Source organism: Apteryx rowi, unplaced genomic scaffold, assembly GCF_003343035.1.
Source record: "Apteryx rowi isolate R43461 unplaced genomic scaffold, aptRow1 scaffold_5, whole genome shotgun sequence".
Classification (NCBI taxonomy): domain Eukaryota; kingdom Metazoa; phylum Chordata; class Aves; order Apterygiformes; family Apterygidae; genus Apteryx; species Apteryx rowi.
The window spans coordinates 8,604,900-8,627,738 of NW_020450760.1; the positions used below are offsets into that span (position 1 = coordinate 8,604,900).

A 22,839-nucleotide genomic window follows, 5' to 3' on the forward strand; every position below is an offset into this window, starting at 1 on the left:
TGAGCATCTGTAAACATCTGGACTGTCTCAGACACCTGCCTACAACATCATCTATTTCAGCCACATTTTCTCCACAAAATCTCAAGAGCACTGTTCAGACTCTCTCCACTTTGCAGATACCTGATTTTTGGAATTCCTAAAGCCTAACTGTTCCTCCACAAAGTTCCCTAAGCATCTACACGAGTGATGATGCATACTCTACAGTGTCTTGACCTGACCATCTAAACTTCATTGTGTTTCAGAGTCTTGTAGAGAGATGTCTAAACTCTAAGTCTCTTGACAAACATCTTCTGACCTTACCAGGCACTGGCAACTGTGAGCAGTGTTCAGCATCACTTGTGGTGGTACCTTATTATATGGGACACAACAGGCAGTGCTTGAAGCACTCACCTAGGAAGTGAGAAACTTCAACTCTAAATCCCGCACAGCCACAGGGAGGCTTCAGGCATTGCTTCCCTTCCCCAGAATGGTACCTAATCCAACCATCTGAAGACAAGGCTGTGACAGGGCCCGTCTTTTGCCCTCTTTGCATGGTGGCAAACTGAGCCACCATGCAGCAAAGATATAACAGAATGAGAAGGAGAGTGAGCAAGTAGAGCCACCGAGGAGATATTCCCCTTGGCTAAGGAAGTGGCAGAGAAGATTCAAAGAGATGTAATAGCTATTTTTAAAACTCTGTGATTCTGATTATTGGACAAGAAACAGTTGACAAAGCAGCCAAAGTCATCTGCTACAGCCAGGAAAATGTACCCACAGAGCAAGGATCCTGAAGGATGAATTAAGATTAGACATAACCAGCAGAGAAAAAGAATATTACCTCCCTTTCACCCGATTATCTGGCTTCTGCTATGAACCTCCATTATTAACTGTTATGTTGCTATTTCAATCAATTAACTTTGTCATGACCAAATGCTAACTGCCTAATGCAACTGGCTTTTGAACAGAAAGCAGCCAGATCCAGACTAACAGCAGCCAGAAAGTCTGGGTTGAGCCTGGGTTGTCATCAAGAACAAGGTAATGGTCACTTACAACAACAATAAAAAAAAAAGAGGAGGGAAGGGGGGAAGGGGGGAAGGGGGGCGAGTGGAAAGTCCATGGTTGATGAAAGCAGCTTTATATAAAGTGGAAAAAACATAAGAATGAAACCATTTGTAGCAGTGGCTGTTGGACTCTTCTGGTCATCAGATACCAACCACAGCTTTACTGCGTTCTGACACAAAAACCAACTTCCAAAGAGACTGTTGAGGGATTTACTTCTCTGACCAGACTAGTTGTAGGCATTACATTCCCCATCCAAAAATTAAACTTCTGAAATCAAAAGCCCCACTGCTACTGTTTCTATTCGGCCAAAACCAAATTCATGATTTTAGAAAATGAAACCAAACCAGTACATGGTATTTCAAGGTCTGACCCATCCTATAGCATTAATTTTTCAATGTTCAACTCTGCATCTGCTCTGCTGAGTACCTCTTTCTCTTACATTGCTTAGTTTTGTGTGATCTTGCGTAGAGTTACTTTTTTTGGACCTATTATGAAAGGGCAAGGACATTGGTGGTAAATGAGTGGTCCCATTTGAAGATGGTACAGTTAAAAAAAAATCTCTGCCCCTTCTTTGAAACAGCTGTTATTCTACATATTTAAAAGTTGTATTTGGTGTCATTGGTGCTTTTGCTTCTATCTGTTGGTCCTTCGATCACCTCCTAACTAGTGAAATAATGATAGCCAATTAAATTTACATCTAATACAAGGCATATTGTTAAAGGCTGTCATATCCACTCAATTTTCCTGTCTTGCCTACTAACAATGTTGTAATCTGAAACATTTCTCATTGCTGCATGGTGCATTAATCAGCAAAGTTATTTCATTTTAATATTTTAATTAAATGACAGTTAAATACGATTAAGCTGAAATGTTTGCGTAACTCGCTTCTCACAGTGTGGCTCCTTCCCAGTGAAGCCTACAAAACACTTCAAATGCATTAGGATGCTGTTGTTTTGCTATGGTCAGAGCCTCATTAAGGCCTTGAAAGGGAGCTACCTATACACCTCTGCGTCAGAGAGCCCTGGCTCCCAGGAAGGCACAGTTAGTATTTTCACAGTCATCAATAAAACAGAAAAAGAAAATCAAGGGGGATAATTGAACATGTATGAACACACTTTTTTCATGTTTACAGCCATACCATTACCACCAGCATGTGAATACTGTATAGTACAAAAGAATATGAGAAATCAAACCAGATTCCTGGACATACACATTGCCACAGCAATGTATAAAGTACGTACACTTGTTTGCATTCATGCACTCCTCCAGCTTCAGATAAATAAATGAGAAAAAAATTATATAGTTCCTGAAAATTTGGAGAGCCTGTAAAGTTCTGCCATAGGCAGCTCAAACCAAGCTGATTAAACTCGTCTGCCTAAAGTTAAGAGTCTAAACACACGGTTTAGCACAGGTTTGAGTTACCTGTTCACTGAGCCCGAGCACTGCAAGAACACAAGGCTCAGAAACAGTGGGAAAGCCCCGTACACTTTCCTCTGTTCATATCCTTTAGCACTCTAGGGTCTTTTGTCAAGGAGAATTGAATTTGGCCTGTGGCTAGGGTAGAGGTTTCTGACACCCTCTACGAAACAAAAAAGTTTGTTTGTTTTCTCTGGATTCAAGCAAAATTCTATTGGCCACCACAGCTTAACTTCACAGGGCAGAGCAAACTGACCTTCTACCAAGTCCCATAATAGTTACTTGACAGGAAAAAAAGCCCTTGTTGCCAGATGCCAGATTCATTTCTAATTTTAAAAATAGAATATCTTGAGAAAAAAAAACAATAAGGGAACAAACAAAGAAAATGACTTACATCCTAATTGTTTCTATGAAGTAGAATCAACTAGGAATTTTCTATCAAAACATTTTTTCACGGGGAAATGCCAAAACATCAAACCCAAGTGCTTCATAGGAACATTTGGTTTTGGCATATTTTTTTCCCAAAACACAGATGGGATTCTGACAATTGCGAAGCCATCTGCTGCCCTGCATGCCTGCTTCATGGTCTGCTGGAGAGCCCTGGTTTCCACCTGTGTAGCTGCGAGACAGCCCTGCGTGCGGGCTCTCCGGTGACGAGCATCACACTCCCAAAATGCCCTGGCACAGGGGCAGAGGTTCGTGAAGCCCCAGCGGCACTGGAGGCCCCCAGGCTCACGGTGCCCCTCAGACTCCCTTTGGCATGGGCAGGATCAGTCCTTGCTCTGGGAGAGGGCTCCACTTCTCCCAGTGCCACAAACTTCCCAGAAACCAGTCTCCTGTTTAGATCCAGCAAGTGGAGTCCCTGGTGCACTTGGCAGTGTGCAAAACCCCTGAGGTTGCATAGCTGGCTGCTTCATGTTGTTTTGAAAGACAAAAAGAAAAAAATATACTTCTGCAGAAAAATTTATGCAGGTGAATTGCAGAAAGTTTTGGAATCTCTATTCAAATGGTATCGCCTGGATAATGGAAATCCTGAGTCTGAACCAGCTCCAATTCACCTGGTTCCCTTAACTCCTTTAAACTGGCTTCCTGATTCTCTTTTATTGCATACTGTCCTCTAGAAATCCAACTGAGCATTAAAGCTGTGTCCTGGGACAGTTCCTGAGATCAAGTGATAGAGGATCTATTGCTAATTACTAGCTAGCACCTTTCTAATAAAGTAGAATATCTATTTTGTAAATAGTTCTGCTAAGAAATGCTTTTTCATTTTATAACTGAGTCTGTAATTCTGAATTATCCACTAGCATTGAAGAAAAGCACTGCAAACTCAGATATCCTACATGCCTAAATTAGCATTAAAGGGTAGATAAAATTACAACCAAATGTCTGTATTTACAAGAGCTCAGAAAAAGAGGAATACTCATCATTCCTGGTCAGAAGCTGATACTCAGCTGGAATCAGGTAGAGATTGCACCCTGTAATATCCATGTCTACATAGCTGCTTAGAAGCCCTCCATGATTTTGGCATTACAACAGAACACAGGGTCAGGGCCCACTGGGCGCTACACAGGGAAAAACTGTCTGGAAGAACGGAACAGAAGAATGTTTTTGCAGAAAATAAGCCCTTCCCCTGCTCTTAGGGGCAGTATTCTCTGGCAGTGGTGGTGTAATGGGCTTGGTATCGTGTGCCAGTAAGACAGATCCCCCCTTCCTGGCTACAGGACACCTGCCCAGCAGCCAGGAGTAGACATGGGTTTCTGCGTGCTGCCTTGCTGGGAGCACCTGCCTTCCCCCAGCCACATGTGTCCGCCTCTACAGTAGGAGCCTGCAGTTTCCAGTTACGTGACTTGGACACTGCTCCAGTTCACAGATAGGACAACAGTCAAAATGCGGGGGGAGAAAAAGGGACTGCGTTTGGAAGCAAGATGCTGTTTTAGATGAAAGGGAAATAACTGATGTGGTTTTAATGTTTCAGCCCAAACGATTGAGTTCCCCCTGCTGTGGATGACTTTTTAGTTTTCCTGTAAATTCACATCCCTTCACATTTATTCCTTTCTTCCACAGCTGTTTTGACCTACAGCTTAGTTACCCGATCTTTCCAATAGGACAGTGAGGCAAAAGCTAGTCTTCTGAACATCGCAGCCTCCTCAGCTCAGACAGCTGCATCTCAGACGCTCGCCCGCATTAGCAACAAGGCTAGCGCAAGCGCTCTGAAGTGCTCACAGAGTTCAAAATAGCTCTTGTTCTGATTTTTCTCCATGYTGAACAGGCACTGATTCTCTAGCAACTCTAAGACACCTCAAACTCCTACTTAAATGAATTTCACACCATTGTTTTTCTTTATTGCTCATGATGTCAAGAGCTGCCGTAATTTTGTCAGGATTGCAAGCACTTGCTGATGCTCCACCTTTAACCTGAGGGGACGGCAACTCTAGGTTTGAGCCTGTTGTATCTCTCAGCTCTAGCAGCAAATAAACACAGCAGAAGCTGAGCTAATGTTTTTGCATGCTTCTGATCTGTTCATTTTCATGCTAGATTTGGGCTACTCCCTATGACTTCCTTCTTGTGCAACATCTTCTGTCATGGAAAAAATGATGTGCTGCTGATATAATGCATTGCTCTAAGAAAAAAACATAGATGAAGAAATACTGTTTTAGGCTATTCATTCCGGCCAGCACTTGATTTATTCTAGTGGGGGACAGAGGGGGCAGCTCAGCGCAGGTGACCAGAGGGACTGCTCTACCTCCAGGGAGTTTTCTCCCGAGCGGCTGCAGCGGGGGAGGCTGCAGCAGGATCACCCCGGGGGTCCCACTGGATTGAGGCACTTTTGATTTCCAGCTAGGATTGCACAAGAGACTTTCTGAGAAAGGATGCCCAAAAAGGATGAAAAAATCAGTGACATTTAACACACTTGTTCTACCCTTCCCTCAGTCAACTTCAGTGACTGCTTGAATACCAACCTCACTGTCTCAGACCAATGCAAATAGCAGCCACTGTCTCCCCTTTTCCTGCAGGAAAATTTTTTGCCACCCAGGGTCTCTAAGGCAGGTCCTGCCAGCAGCACTCACGGAGCAGCTATAGCTCTGTGACCTAGGTCTCTGGAGCCAGGATTGTGCAGAAATCCACGTAACATTTTAAATATGTAGGAAGGTTCCTGCCAGGCTGGGACAGTCCTGGGGAAGGGCCTCAGCAGGACTGCCAGGCTGCAGCTGAGAAAGAGAGAAGCTTAGAGGGGAGAGATTATTTGTACTCTAATTAGGTTCCTGGTTCACGTTAATTCCTTGTTCATGAAACCCTTAAAATGGTCATATGACTGGTCCCATCCCTACCCATACCTATACAGGAAGTTTTACCTCCTGTGCTCTTGATTAGGATGAGATTATGCAAATTTTAAGCCTTTGCCTTAGGTAAGAAAAACAGCCAACCGTACCTACTCCAAGTGACTACATTTTCTACAAATGCTCTAAGTGATTAAAACACTTTCCACTGAAGCCTTGTGAAGAAAAACAGACTTTCCATGTATGAAATAAATGGATAGACATAATTAATGAACGGATCCTTTCATTATGTTAAAGGTCTTTCCCCTCCAGGAACTACAGATTTGCCACTTAACAAGAAAGTCTCAAGCTCTAAGTCTCTAATGAAGAAATGAAACGATGCAGGACCAAGCGCCAGTGTGATGCAGGAATTGTCATGCACATGGAGCAAAATCTGTCTTAGGACTCATTATAGCAGGCACTCTAAGAAAGGCTCTGGGAACATGCAAGCCAAAAGATTTTGGAGCATAACTTTGTTGCTGGAAAAGGAAGTGTCTAAGTTAAACATGCTCTTTTGCCAGCCAGACCTGTGTCTTCATAACATCTGGAATATCTGCAAATGAGGGGGAAAGGCATTTAGCACAGGTAATACTCAGTGCCACTGAAAGGCAGCTGGATCAATCCAGCTTGAGCAGAGGGCAGCAAGTACCCGTGCTGCTGCTGAAGCTCAGCAGCTGACGCTAACCCTGTGATCCCAGCCCTAAACACTTGCCTTCCCACTGGGGAGCCCCTTCTGCTCTGCAGTTTCCTTCACCATTTCTGCTGGCAACCTCCTCCTCCTTTCTGCCTGCTCCCTGCCCATGCACCCACTAAAAAAAGAGTGTTGACACCCAGGTGACGGCAGCTCTTCCTTGGAGCACAGACAGCCGCCACAGATTACAAGTAGGATTTCAGTCTTCTTTTCTGATGTGGTCATGTAGGTGAATGAGCCCCAGAATTAACAGGAAAGAGCTTTAGGAAGTACAAATAAATAAACTAGTAACAATAAGTAGTGTTTGACGTTTTTAAAAATCAATTTTGCTTCCATTGAATAAAGTGCACGTCTGCTCGGAAACATGACTGTAAAATCATCTAGTAAACTGAGCAGACCTGGTCTGTGTGTATTTTGAGTAAGGGCAATATTTTCTTTAGGGCTAGAAGGCTCTACAAACAGCTTGTGTAAAACATATTGAAATTACTTTCTTGAATTCTGGTAAGATAAAAAATTAATCTGAAAATTATTTGCCCTTCAGTGTAACAGCCTCTCCAAGATATGACATAGACTTGTAGACTAAATAAAATGTTATTTCAAAAAACAGTATTCTGTCTTTGATTTGAGGATCTCAGCACTTTAAAATCTGCATAGAAGTACACTATAAAATGTGGCTTTTAAACTGATTGCAAGCTCACCCACCCCATTATTTACATGCTCAACTTTAAACACATTGGGAAATCAGCTCCAAAGTTTCCACAATAAAACCTCATCCTGGTAATTTGCTCTCTCCAGTACCCTCCTGAATCAGTTCTCTAAAGAACAGATAATTCTTTCTAGGGGACTGGCAGAGAAAAAACATTGCAAACAGGAGCATTTCCCTTTATGAAAGGACAATTTGCAAAGCAATAACCCAGTTCTCACTGCATAAATTACAAAATATTTAATATCTAGTTATGACAAAACTATTATATACTACCTCCTATTCTTCTGCTTTTTTGGATTCCAAACAAAGAAGTTGGAAGGAACAACTCTAGGGAACCTTGAAAGCATCTTCAATGGGATCAAAACTTGACCCTTAACAGTAAATGCTGTATTTGTTTGCAATATTAGTAATACTAATAACTTCTGAAACACATTTCTTAACAAAATGTTTTTAGACTTTATACTGGTGTCTTGTTACCTGCACTGCACTATAGCAGCGTTGTCACGAGACAAGGCTGTGATGCAATGTGATAGCAAACAAAAAACCGCTGGGTATCAGACAGCAGCCAGAATACAGCATTCATTTGAAAACGTGAGGACAATTCCTGTTAAGTACACGTACTGAAAGTGCCCAAATCAAAACATGGRAGAGGCTAAAATCTTACACTCACACAGAGTGCCAGGAGAAGTCTAATGACATGGGGGCTTGGTCTACAGCTCCTCTGAAAGGCAATGCCTCTTGCAGCACAACTATGTTTAAATCTGTGGTGAAACAGTATTTCAGAGGAAAGAACAGCCAATATGGCTCAGTGAAAGACATTGGATGGTCTAAAATGATTTCTCGTTAAACTACAAACCAGCCTTGTACCTACTTAGTCTATAAATTAGAAATATTGAAGCCTGAGATGGACAATGGAGGCTCTGGCATTTTGGGCAGACAAAAATTCCTATTTACAGCATTATGCATAAACAATGACAGGAGAAAGGACAGCATGTGCAACAAAAGTAACTCTTACTTCTAAAAAGAGAGAAACTGGCCATTACAGAACATTTTTCTGACAATAAACAGCACCACAGTACCACTGCATAGTGTATAAAGAATGGAAAAGGAATGTGATGTAGGAGGAATGCAAAAGGAACAAAAAAGTGGAAGGAATCAAAAAATGTAATTACATTTGCAATATAAAAGAAAAGTTGCATTTAAAGACAAAGTTCTACACTAACAGCACTATCACATTTATATTTTTATAGAAAGATCTTCAGGAAAAAAAATCAGTTTTTGCTTCTAATTGAACTGCAACGTTTCCTTATTTTCAAGGCAATTCATGGAGCATGACTGCTTTGCTCTAATTGGCTTTAAAAGACATGTTTAGAAGAGGATTTTTGAGCTCAACTATAAGTAACTGCATGTGTGTGCTCAAGAAAGAGAAATTCAATTTCATGCCTGTTTGATAGGTGCTTTCCTCTATTAGAGAGAATCAGCAAAGCTCAGGTGTGTGTCACAGGCTGTACACACACTGCTGACAGGTAACAGGATCACGGGGGTGCAGATGTATACAAGGAATATTCTGTTTCGCAGGAAGGCTGCACGGCTCTTGCTGTGAAGTTCTGAGTAATTACTGTAGGCAAAAAAAAAGTGCAAAATGAATGCAAATGTATGCTTAAAATAGAAAACCTTTTTTTAGTTTATATCTTTATTACATTTAAATTCAACATTTTACCACCTCTTGCTGCTACTTCGCTTTTTTACAATGTTGCAGTCTTAAACTGACACAATAAGTACTTTCCACTTCTGAGTTTTCTAATGACTGAACTGAAGACTAACAGATTTTAAACAGGACAGCTTTCTACTAAGAAGTGTCACACTGAAAATGCTTATAATTTCTTCTGTGTGAATAGAAACAAATATAGGGTCTAATTAACATTCTTACTGTGAGAACAAAACTACTTCAAACTCAAAATTTGTATACAAGAAGCCTGGGCTATATTTGCAATCAACACTACCTTCTGATATATTGAATTTTCACAAACCAAGAAAACTGAAACGCTTCCACCAGCTATGTTCTGCCATCAGGGATGGCAGGGTGAAACAGTGGAACACCTCAGCCTCCTGAATGCTGTAAAAATCCCATCCTTACAACCCTAAATATGTTCCTGGCAATCTAAAATAATGTAATAATAGTTCCAAGAATACTGCTACTATATGAAAGGATTTTTTTCAGTTTTAACACTGAAACAATTTTGTTCTGAAGTGAAAATATTTTATACTGCTCTAAAAAGCTTTAACATAATATAGTAACTGCTCACGCCTCAATCATCTGAACAAATGCTTCACTTAAAGTGCAGAAGTAATTACTCTGTACTAAGCTGTACTATTCATATGAGAAAAGATAAACTTTCACCAAAATCTTTATTTTCAGTACATCTTGACTAAACTGTTGTAAAATTCAGTTAAGACAGTAAGATAATATTGCAATTTGAATTTGCAACCCTTCCTCCTGCAGCATTTATGATTTATGAACTCGCAATAGCACAACTTTCTTATTCTTTTTACACAAGTGCATTCAATCCAAATTAAAATAATTATTTTATATTAATGTAATAGCTATAATATAAATAATTATTTGAACTGATTTGTTTTTAATCACTTACTTTAAGCYGGGAGAGTCTCTCTCCTATTTTTTTGGAACACTCTATTTCAGATACCTGGACCCTCTTTCCTCCTAGCACTGATCCACTGCACAAATTAAAACTACTCCAATAACCAGCATACAATCTGTCTAAATTAGTGTTTTTCTTTTCTCCATCCAACTCATCCCACTTCATGGCATGTCTAATGTTCTCAGCTCTGATTAGGCTTTTGCTTTCAATTAAAAAAGTAATTTTCCCTCCAGGAAATAGGAAAACTTGGTACCACATGTGTCACCAGCTCCAGAAAGAAAGCCCTCATTTGCAGCATGCTCTAATATGTGGCATTAATCCCCAGCACAGCTTGCAGCATGCTCCTCAGGATGCTTCCAGCTTGGAACATTACAGATGCCTTACAATTAAGTATTAGGCAGAAGTAGTGCTTGCTCGGATATCTATTTTTCAGGTCACCATATAGTGAGCAAGTTAATCACCGTTAGATCAGAAAGTGCGGAGAGCCAAAGCCTCCGGTCTTTCAGGGGGCATCCCGCCAGAGTCGAACCCGTGGACTAGATGGCACAGCGAGGCAAGGCTTTCCTTGCTCTTCTTAGCTACCCCATCGTGCCTACAGCAGTGAAGGACACCCATGGCTCCCTGCACCACCTGAGCCAGTGCGACTGCCCGGGAAAGGCAGGAAGGAGCCTTTCTAGCACGGAAAAGATCTTTGCACATGGCGAACAGACGGGAGAGCGGAGGGTCTACCCAGAGAGAGCCAGAAGCAAACTATAAATATTTAAAACCTCTAGCTCTAACCTGCAGTTACAAATTCATGTAGGGCCAGAAGCAGGCCATACTTAGGGCAACCGTCCCTTACATTTTGCATCATTTGAAGAGGATATCATTTTCGCTGCTCCAGATGTTTTTTCTGTTTAATACTTATACAAAAGGTAATCTAAAAACCAACCAAATAAGCCACATAGGTGAAATATAATGTTAACCCAAAGCTCATCACTTAAATGGTGTATGTATTACATTGCTCATGGGTAGATCCATTAGAATGACTAAAGTCACCCACGCTCGTTCAAATGAAACAGCCCAGATCTACCAACAGAGCATAGGTATAGCATGTTAAAGCAGGAGCATTTTTGGGTGCTTACTCACCTAGTGAACTCACAACACTCCCCTTGGACAGACAGACTTCCTACCAAGCTCACTGCTGCAAGCCATTGGAAAGGCTACGTACGTCCCATCTTCAGCAGTGGCTGTGCAGAAATGCCTTGGCTTGGGAGTTAGGTATACTGACTTTTAGAAAGTGCAATTGTGTTAAATCACTTCTGAATAAAGGATGTGGCCACCCAAATCCTTTAAGCCTTCCAACACTTTCAAATATTTGAGATTTATTGTCTGTGGGTGTCTGATGGGTGAGGTCTCTCAAGGGTGACCTCGGCCATGTGTCACCACCACATGCAGGCAAGACCTGGGCATCTCCAGCCCTCCTTCCTCTGCATATTTCCACCATGCCTGGCTGTCTGAAGGAAAAGCCTCAAAGTGAACAGACCAGAAGTGAACTATGGGTTATTCCATCATGTTCCCTCTTCTGATCAAGTGGGAGACTAAGACCCTGAAGGGCACAATGGAGCATATCCACTGCTCAGATAAAATGGAATTTCACTGCCTTAATTCTTCATCTGTTGAATAAGAATAACAGTACTTTCCTCCCACTCTTCGTCTCTACATCCTACTAGTATATGTAACATGAGGAGAAGGAGGCAAAATAAGTAACAGCTGCCAAAATAGAGACTTCCAGCAAAGTACTTAGTACTTACAGGAGCAAGTTCTTCAAAGTAAAGATCTGTTTATTTTAAGTTGTGTTTTTGATTAATCTTTTTCTATCCAGGTTTTTCCATTCTAGCAGCAGTAAAGATATTGTTTTATCTGGTTTCACTGCTCTAATTAAATGCCTCTCAGTGCATGATCAATTCTATTTTTAGGTTGTTTTAAAGTTTATTTAATTTGAGACGTACACTTAGCAAGATAGCATAATTGCACATGTCAAAGACTGCTTCATTCTAATATTAAAATGTTGCTTTGATTTCCTGAAAGTTTAAAACAAAATTTTAAATAACCTGTGAGTTCCCTGTAAGCTTGTGACAAAATGCCTTATCTGCATTCTAAAAATACAAGTGAAAATTTCCACAGAACAAAATACTATATGTGCTGTGGTGAACACCCAACCTTCATTTTTGGAAGATAACAGGGATAACAAATATATATTACCATACAACCAGAGACAAATAGCTCTGTAGAAGGCATAAAAAGATCACCTCACCAGCGACAATGACAGAATTAAAGATTCCAAAGTCATTCTTGAGAGAGTCTGGTTAACCTGTTTTTAACAGCCTGTGATGGTGGAGTCTCTATGGCATCCCAAGGGAGGCTATTATACAACTGCTTCACTTTACTTAGTGTTAGGAAACTTCTCCAATGTATAACCTGAATCTTCTTTGTTACAGTTGAAGCCCATTAACTTCCCTTCTATCTGCCATGCACTTAGAGAATACAGTAATAACATCTTCTTGCATTAGATTTTCATATATTATGTTCTTCCTCACTATTCCTTTCTACCAACTATGCAGGTTCCTTGATTTCTTCCAATTTTTGCATAATTTATGTTTTCTAGATGTCTGATCATACATTTACTTCCTTATAGTCCCTATTTTTAGAAGTGCAGCAGTCCAAACCTGAACACTGCATTCCAGATAATGCTTCTCAGTACTGAATATAGTGGAAATATTACACTTGGGCTATAATCTTCTTTATAAATTTCAGTGAAATGTTTCCTTTTTTTCTTTTTTTCTTAAAAAAAAAGAACAAACCCAAAGGCAGACTCCTGTAGAACCCCATTTGCTACATCCTTCTATTTCGACACTGACCATTGATAACTATTCAAGGAGTACAATTTCCAACCGATTCCATAGTTATTTTCAAGACCACATTTCTTCAGGTTGCTTATAAAATGTGAGACAATGTCAAAAGTCATGCTAAAGTCAAGACATCCAATATCAATTGCTCCTTTCTTATCTACAGGGCTCTTTACCTTATCATAGAACAAAATAGACTGATTTGACAAGGCTGACTTTTGGAAATTTCATGCTGCTCATTACTTGTCTCCTTGTTTCTATTTTGATGTTTACAAATAGTTTGTAAAGATATGATTATCCATTCACATATTTTTTAGTGAATTAAGGTTAACCTTATTAGCCTTAAGGGCTATAATTTCCTATTATAATTCCTTCCCATCATTATCCCCTTTTTAAAGACCAGCAAAATGTTTGCCATTACAAGTTGTCCAGATTTGCAGCCTCTAATGTGAGTTCCCAAAGGGTTCTTTATTGCTTTAGTCATTTCTTCGAATATTCTAGGATAAAGCTGAGCTGTCTCAAATGATTTGAAAACATCTGATATACTTAAGTATTCCAACCCATTCTTTTACTTTCTCTTCATCATAAGTGTTAACCGTACCATGCCTCCGTTCAGAGTTGACTTTTTAGTAGACTGATGCAGAAAAAGACATGAAACATTTCAACTTCCTGAAGTCTGTTGAGAGCTCTTGCTCTTTTTTGTGCAGCAGGCCAATATCTTGCTTTGCCTTTATGATCAGTATTGTACTTATGAATGATTTCATGTCACCCTTGATATTGCTTGCCATCAGCACCACATTTTGAAAGCTGGACTTTCTATTCTGTCCCTGTATTTGCATATTATTCCTTTTATTTGTCTTACTGATCTGACCTTCTACTCATATTCTACATGCTTCCTTCAATAACAAACTTAAATCTCAGTCATGTTGGTCTTCTATTGTAATTCCTGTCCTTCCTCTACACTTGGATCCCTTGAGCTTGCGTCATTAGCACCTTTAACCTGAGAAACTGCTCACGCTCCTTAACTCATTTTTTCTTTAGTTTTGGTTCCTATGAGATTGCACACTCCAAATCTCTGAGCTTATTAAAAGTTGTGTTCTTGAAACCCCCTGGTTTTCTGTTCTTCCTCCTTCTCCTCTAAAGGATAATGAACTCTGCCACTTTGTGGTCACAGCAGTTTCCTTCTACATTTACATTTCAACTAGCCTGGAGTCAAATCTAGATGGGTTTCCTCTTTAGCTACTTAAATGTTTCGAAAGCTTGTTAGAGAATTTGTGCTCTGCTCTATTAATCTCCCAGCACATAAACCTGCAAGTAGATAAATCTCCTATTATGACCAAGTCCTATGGTCTGGAGGATCTTGCCAGTTGTTCACAAAAAGCCTCATCCCAATCTTCCTGAGAGGGGGCAAATGATAAAATTACTTCCTCTGCATATTTCAGAGTGCTTTTAGCTACTTACTGACCTCATTTAAGAGACAGAGAGCCTGTGGCGCAGAAGTAATATTCAGTGTTTCCAGCAGTGGCATATTATTTTGCTCTGCTACTTCCTGGGTGCCCACGTTCATATTGCTAGAGTGGGATTTATTTCACCTAACTTTCAACACCAAAAGTATAAATATCTGCTTTTGCACTTGGCACCTCAGCTGTTTTTTCTAGTCAGGGAAGAGAAATGAACACATCAGGACCTGTTGATTCATTTGACCTATTTTAGATATCTTGTTTAAATTTGGATGACTTGAAGGACACTTGAAGACTCTGGCACTAACTGAAGTAATAAGACTCACCCAGGAGAACTGACCTGACTTTTCCCCAAAACTTGTGGGTTACAACCATGAGGTTTAACCTTACGCTTTAACCAGAGCCCAAGAGAGAAAAGGCCAGGCTACCATTCCTGTATTTTTTGAGATCTTCCTTGTAAATGGCACAAAAAAGGATTTCCAGTTTGATTTAATTTCCCATTTCATCTCTATTACATGGTTTACTCTGCTTGAAAAGTTCTGCTTTGTTCTGCATATAGCAGAGACTGGTGGTCAGTCTGTCATTATAACTGACAGATGTTTTCCTTCTCACCTTTTTCTCTACATCTTTGCTTTATGCAAATCTCTCATATATTACGGAAGCCTTTCAGTAAGAGATGTAGTGAGCTGTTCACTTAGTTGGGCAAATTAGTCCTTCAAACATTGGCAATATTCTAGTTTTACTACTAGATGCAGTCCTGGGCTGGTAGTAACTAAAAGTTAACTGAGTTGATGACTCCTCTCTAGCCTCTGTAGAGCAAGTAAATAGCATTAGTCTACCTGCAGCGTCCCCAACGGTTCAGCCTAAGTGCTCTTATTGGCAACACCGAACGGAGAGAGAGAGAGGACGGATGGGAATGGGAAGCGCATTTTGCGCTGGAGATGCCTTTCTCGAACCCCCTTCCAAGCCCAGTGGAAGGGGATCAGTCCCACAGTCATTCTTGGAGGCTGCAGGTCTCCTAGGCCCCCAGGACTATCAATTAGAATCCATTTTTAAGGATTACCTATAACTAATAAAAGAAAAAGGCTAGGCACTGTCACTATTTTTTTATATGCTAGAAAAAACTTTCTCCTCGGAAAGTATCAAAATGAAAGAGGAATGATTCTTCCCTTTTTCTCTCTGCCAGTTGCCTGCGTGTCAAATAAACCTCCTTGTTTTTCACTGCTTCTAATTTCATGTTTTCTGGCTGCTATCTGTTTCCTTTTGTTGGCACTGAGCAAGCCGTGTTGTTCCTCTTTCTTTTGCAGCTCAGTTTTTAAGACATCTATTGAGCAAGATATTTTTTACCTTTAATTAAAATCCTCTTTGTAGTCCTCTAAATTGAACTGCTACATTATTTGAAAAAAAATGTTCTGCTCTATTTACACAGTAAAGGCCAACAGATTTGTCTCCATAGCTTCTGAAAAAAACAGCCTCCAAAGCAATCAGTGCAAGTTTTTTTGCATTTTTGTTTCTTGTGTATATGTAAAATATTTCCTGAGCAAAATGTTCCCTTCTCAATTTCAGCTCCTTGCTCAATTTTATTTGCTTAGCCAGACCCACTTTTCACTTCTAAATTATCACCATACAGTTATTGATACACTGCTAATTACTGCAATGACGTTTTTACGAAGCCCTTTCTTTTATACTATTTCCAGTAATCAGAATTCCTGGTTTTCTGCACTGAAAGTATGAGATCTTCAAATATCTACCATACTTCATTATCATGAAAACTAATTATAATTTGTAAAGTATGCCACAAGGAAAGGAGCAATCAGACCTGATATTCATCAACCTATCTTCCACTTTTTCAGGGTACAAGTGCAATGTGCTTGTCAAGTCACAGGATGCAGGATGTTGTAGATTCGGAAGGAATGAGAGAGGGGGTGTCACAATAACTCAAGCAGTCATGACCTACACTGATATTTTGGGTATTCCTGTCCTTCAGGCCACTCTACATTAGAAGAAAGCAGGGAAACCGTCAATATGCTACCCTTTATCAGAGCCTGTTGGACCTAAAACTTGAATTTCTAATTTTTTAACTGAAAGAGAATCTGAACAGCCTGGCGCAATTTGTTGGGCTTCTGCTGATGAATATGGCAAGATGACAAAAAGCACTTTAGATCCAGTGAAGGACTTAGACACTTAGTGTCTTAGACACTCGCACACCAGTGCTGTGGTTGCAGGAGTGTAATGAAGCCTCCTATGTGCTCTGGTCCTATACAGTACATGGGAGTCTTCCACATGGAAGACTCTCCACAGTACGTGGGAGAAGTTAGGCACAGGAATATCTCCATAGCCAAGAGGAGCCTTGGTGAAAAGTATCTTCAAATCAGTAAAAGATCTAGGCAGCTGAAAATTACCCTTCATTAAATACAGCTGAAAGGCATGTGGACCATGCCCTCGTCGAGAATAGCCAGAATGCAAAAGACACTGACAAAGCAGGGAACTGAAACCCAAACTTCACTTCTTGTGTCAGAGCTTTAATCACTAAGCTGTTATCTAACAGCTACATACCACCATTTTTGAGGAAAAGAGCAAACCCAACTGAATTCTTTAAAAGAAAATATATAGGGGGTTTCATTCAGGACAGGATTCAAAGTCTGATGATGCCTTCCAAAGTTCATGATGAAGCACCTGTCATTCAGGAACAAGAACCACAACACAGTTTATGTGCATAAAAATAAGCTTAGCCTCTCTCAGAGTCAAAGAATAGTTTTATTCTCTTTTCTAGGCTGGATAAAGTGAAGCAGAGAGATGATGTTCATGCTTTATTAATGAATGAGGAGCAGAGATAGGAGCAACACTAAAAACACTGACTTCCTTTGGTTTCCTCTAAATAGAAGGACACACTTCCTGCAAACGCACAACTTCTCTTGAAGGGGCAGCTCACCAAGAAGAAAAGAGTACTCCAGAATCTAAGATCAGAAAAATTCAGAAACTGAAAGAATCTATTAAAAAAAAAAAAAAGATAGCTCCTGTGAGCTTAGTTCATCATCCCACCTGGGATTACTGAGCCTTGGTTATAACTCAATGGCTAAAGAAGGCCCTATTTTGAATTATTAGGACTGTCTGCAGTCTAAGCAATATTCAAAGAAGAAAAAAACTAGCTTGGAGAACAATGCGCTTTGTGTTGCGCAAGTCTGGACAGGTTAGGCAGGCAGATCAGGTATGGGCAGCTAAGGGTGCATCGGTGCATCCTCAGGAGTTTAGCCGCCAGCGCCAGAGGGAGCAGTCAGCGCAGGTGCCACCCTCCGCGCGTTCTGGGTATGGCAAAGACAGGGTGATTGGCAGGCTGCAGCACAGTAGCCCAACTCTCTGGTTCCTAATGTTCTTTAACGACCTTACTGCTTTGCTGGGCAGTATTCCCTCCAACCCCCCTCTTCTTTTTTTTTTGCAGTGCAGCAACTCCACTCAGCAGCAGGTACTGCAGGTAAGTGAAAATGAGAAAACCAGCACTCCCCCGACATTCACCCGCACCCCCTCCTTCRCACTGCGACAGGCTGCTGCATCATGGACCCGTCTCTGCCTCACTCTATGTGAACGACGACATTTCTCTCTGCAGCTGCTTAAAGAAGATGCCGTGACCCCTTTTTACAATACGCTGTGTTGTTGCTGGTGGCTCTCTACTTCAAAAGCGCCCCCTTCCCGGAAACGTTACCTCCTGGAGCCTCAGGTAATGTATGTGGTGCACAAAAATCTTTTCTCACCTTGCACCAAGACTTTACACCTCCAGAACAACCTGCTGCAGCTGCTTGCAGAGGGGAAGGATGCAAATTTTGAAGATTTCTCCAGAAAATGTAACCTCATTTTATGCAAGTGGTATAATTTCCTCCTGCTCATAAACAGTTCACACAGAAAAGACAAGAGGCAATGGGCACAAATTGCAATATAGAAAATTCCGTTTAAACATAAGAAGAAAAACTTTTTTACTGTGAGGGTGGTCAAACACTGGAGCAGGTGCCTGGGGAGGAATGTCTCCATCCTTGGAGACATTCAAAACCTGACTGGACACAGCCCTGAGCAAGCTGCTCTAGCTGACCCTGCGTGGGCCGGGGGTTGCACTAGATGCTCTCCAGAGGTCCTTTCCGGGCCTGACCATGCTGCGATTCTGGGAAAAGGGCAGCCATCTCAGGCAATACATCAGTCCGATGAGTTACTTCCTTCAGGCTATGCCTTTATGACAAGATACATTTTTATTTCATTTACAGTTACAATAACACCTTGTAATCAAGATTAAGATACTGGCTGGGATGGGCATTTTGTTTGTGTGTGTGCGTATTTGTAGGAACACAGTCCTTTAGATTTTGCCAAGCGATATTACTCAAAGAGAAACTGAGCTGTACATAAGCAATTTCTCCATTTGATGCAGCTGAAGTCAGGAACTGTTTTTTTCCAATGGCTGCAAAGGGCAGAGGAGGATCGAGACACTGCAAATATGTATGCCGACCCTCTGCCTTGCTCAAGGATAGTATCGTCCACCTACTTCAACTGGAATTGCAGTGCTCAGGTGTCTATCACGAATCCAGCGTGCGGATCCAGGGCACCTGGGCAGCTGCTGCCTAAATCTCAGAGGCGCCATCGCCCAAAGGTACCAGGGAGGCCCATAGATATCGGAGCACCTGCTGATGACTGCGACCTTATAACCTAACACTGCCAAGCACCTGTGGCCTACCAAACACTATACCACTTTGTATAAAAGGCATAAATATTCATTGAAGTGTGAACTGAGACCTAAATTTTGTTTTACTTTCTGGCCTACAGAATTTTTTATTACTCTGTGCAAAGAGATTGCCTCCTGGCTCGGTTAGGTAGCCTCCCAAATGGACAGGTATTTGTGGCTACCTTCTTACATTTCCAGTGTTTCCATGCATTGTATGGGTAACCTTAACACTGGGTCACACTAAGTAAAAGACACATCAAAATTAGGAGTTACAGGCTGAGCAGTGATATGAATCCTTTTATGGATCCTGTTATGGAACAAACTCTAAATTATTAAACTAAAAAAAGACAAATTATTTATTTTGTATTAGTTAGGCTCTGTTTTGTATTTGCTTGACAAATGAAAAGAGGTTTGTTATATTTAGTTCAACCTCTTGACTCAATGCACTCATATGATGCTCTGATATCAGTGACAAACATTTTATGTGAATCTTAATTAAAAAGACAGTATTATTCCCTTAGATATTGTAAAACTGTCTTCTTTCCTCTCCAAGCCAAAAATACATGATAATATTTCTTCTTAGCTAAAGCACAGGTAGGCAGCTGATGCTACAGATAATGCTTCAGTGATGCTTTAGCAGTACATCAAAGTGGCCAGGTTTGCCTTATTTATTACAGAAGAAATACATTTACTTGAGTAGCAAAACAATTTGTTCTATGGAAAAGTGAACAACGTAACACTATATAAAGTTTATAAGAGAAATAACAGAGACCTGTTAGTACAATAATTCACCTGCTAAATCAATAGCTTCTACACCAGCACTTAGTACTGAGTGTGATAGGTTAGCTGATAATAGCAATGTGAGATAAAAGCAGAATGGGTATTCCTGGAAAAATGCATGTAAGTGAAGATATCAAATTTTATTTAGCTCTAGAAATGTATATAGCTATCAGAAGTATAGACTGGAAAACACACGTAACAATCCTTCCACTTTCCTCTGAACAGTAAGGTTGCAGCTAGAGCAATACATTAATTTTGGAGCGCTGCACTGGGGCATGAAAAAGATGTGGACCAATCCAGAGAGGGCCCAGAAGATAGCAAAACGATGGATCGGAGAGGTGTAAAACATGACCTGTCACCAGGACCACATTATGGTCAATGAGAGCGAGTGTGTGCTTGCAGAGCGCGGGGGAGAGCTCCTGCACGGCAGGGAACAGCTCCAGCCTCGAGGTCCAGCCAGGCAGCAATAACCTCGTGGGCACCCGCACAGTCCGACCCTCAACACTGACTAAGAGAAAGAGCTGAAACACACAGTCGGTCTCACGTAACAGCAAAGAGACTGAGAAACTGAGAAAGCAACACCACTGATAAGACTAAGGAAGAGCGCTGCCACTCGAGGGCAAAGGACGTCAACCTGCAGAGGCTGCAGCCATCCATAGCTGAAGGAGGAAAGGGTCTCAAGATGTTCTCTACAGAAACATTGGCGGAGCAACTACAGGCAACAGAAATCGGTAGACCAGACAAATTACCAGCAAGTGTGAGCGGATGAGTGGATGTTTGTGCTTGCAAGCAATTTCAGCTAATAATGTAATTGCTCTTCTCCCTTAACAACCTCATTTGAATAAGATAAAATAAATATTAACATTGAGAACTTCTGGCAGTAGTTATTACATGTAAAGGGTGACTTTAATGCCGCAAAGGAGGGTTACAATAATGAGGCTTTTTGAACTGAAAGAAGACTGAAGGCACACATGATAATAGTCTTTGAATACCTAGGAGGCTGTTACAAAGCCACTATTCTCTGCGCCTGAAGGATGATAAGACAAAAATAATGAAAGTGATTAAATTGCAGTAAGGTAGACATCAGGAAAACCTCTTTTTCTGGTGAGGATAATAAGGCACTAGACAGGATTCCTTGTGAAATCTGTGGAATCTCCCACAGTGCAGGTTTGAAACATCTATCACAAAAAATTGCATATAATTGATTTTATCTTGCAACACAAATGGACGAAGGAAACTTTTGCACTCTTTTCCCAGCTCTGTTTTCTATGACTTTATGGCAGTAGGGAAGGTTAGGATCAACACAGTATTCTGATCATGCAAGAAACATACACCTTAAAGAAGATATTACAACAGTCAGCAAACTATAGCAGTTCTCGAAAATAGGCTTAACAACGTTATAAGTTAAAGTACCAGTTAAGCAGAACATTTAAACATAGCTCTTCAGTCTTACAGACTTGAGGTCTAAGGACGCAAAGCACCCAAACCTTGATGCTCTGAGGTATACCAAAACCAGCCTGATTACACCTTGCACAACAAAAATCAATCTTAAAACCAAAGAAACTCAGTATCAGGAAAAGATTCAGCAGAACCATCTGAAAGCGTCAAATATCCTCAAACAGCAGGACAACACAAAGTCTCAAGTGCCCAACATAAAGCAAGACTTCTCAAAACTGCTGTTCGGGGAGAAAGTGTTAATGGAGATTTCTTGAAGAATCGCTGTTAATTATTAAAGTAGCCATTCCACAGCGTATCTCAACACATGCAGAATAAACTGACTTGAGTTGGAGATACCATTATAAAGATTTAGTGTCCCCATTTGTCACAGGAGTAAACGCATCCGAGACTGTCTGTGTTTAACTAAAGCAAGCTCAGTTTCTTCAGGGCTTTTAGCTGYGGGCAGCAACCTGAAAGCAGCTTCTGTTGACACCCACAGGCTCCCTGGGGTACTTATGTCAGTTCCTGGTGCCGTCCCTTCTCATCTTAACGTACTCTCCTCTGCTCCTCCAGAATTGCTATTCAGTATCACCTTCCCCTGAAGGCTCCTCCAACCTGAACAAACTTGGTTTATTCACAAACGGAACATGCAATACACACCGACTTGTTGATTCTGCCGGAGAAAGCCAGGACCAACCAAAAGCTGAGCGGCCTGAAATCCCACCTGTTAAAGTCAATTCCAGATACTATATTTTGCAGCTGGACACGACAAAAATCGTTTTATGACCCCTGTTATGACAAGATCAGATTAGATCATCGGAAAGCTCTCTTCCGAACTCACAGCCTATGAAACCTACCTCAGTCCAGATCTACCTTTTGCTCTGATAAGAGTTTACAGAATTTAAAAACACAGAAGTGCTCGTTAAAAAGCTTTCGTCTGGGTGTGACTGGTATCCCCGAGTGTGCCGCCACGTACCGCGGCTATGTTCCTCTGTGCAGACAAGTGAAACTCGGGAGGAAAAGCAGAGCTGCTCGCCTCCCTTCCCCCGCTGGCTGTAATGCCCAGAAAAAAGGCGGGGAGCAGGGCTGCCTGCAGCGGGATTTTACAGCTCGCTATATCCGAGGCGCTTAACAGAAAAGCACTTTTTTACGAATGAGGTGTTTCCCGCGGCTGCACCTTTTAGACAGGAGAAARAAAAAAAAAAAAAGGAAGGAGAAGCGAGGACAAGGAGCAACTTCGGCGCCGCCAGGAGCCCGCCGAAAGCCGCCCGCACCGGGCGCGCAGGGGGCCGGCGCTCGCTCCCCGCGGCCGCGGCCGGTCCCGGGGTGCCCCGGCGCCCGGCGTCGGCGCTCACCTATAGTTGACACCACGGTGCCCACGAAGTAGAAAGCGCCGGTGAAGTCCCAGCGGGGGCGGACGTCGTCGACGCGGATGCCGGCCACGCTGGCCTCCTCGTAGGCGCGCAGGAAGCGGCGCAGCTCGGCGCGGCTCAGGTTGTGGCGGCGGGCGAAGCCCTCCAGCCGCTGCGCCCAGCGCGCCTTGGCCGCCCGCTCCGAGGGCAGCTCGATGGCCGAGAAGACGGCGGCGCCGCACAGCATGTACAGCACGATCAGCACCGCCAGCAGGAGGAACCGCGCGTTGTCCGCGTTCAGGTGACCCGCGCCGGAGCAGCAGCCGCCGCGGCGCGCCATCCTCCGCCGCCGCGCCGGGCCGCCGCGCAGCGCCGCTACGTCGGGGCCC

At 41.9% G+C, this 22,839-nt stretch overlaps 1 protein-coding gene across 1 annotated transcript in view; it reads right to left on the bottom strand.

Moving 5' to 3' along the window:
* KCNK13 (potassium two pore domain channel subfamily K member 13) overlaps positions 1-22,790 on the bottom strand; it is a 65,578-nt gene extending 42,788 nt beyond the window's left edge. Inside the window, exon 1 of the mRNA XM_026079717.1 lies at positions 22,454-22,790. Coding sequence (XP_025935502.1) covers positions 22,454-22,790 — 337 coding nt within the window. The remainder of the gene's footprint in view (positions 1-22,453) is intronic.
* Between the last annotated feature and the right edge of the window lie 49 nt (positions 22,791-22,839).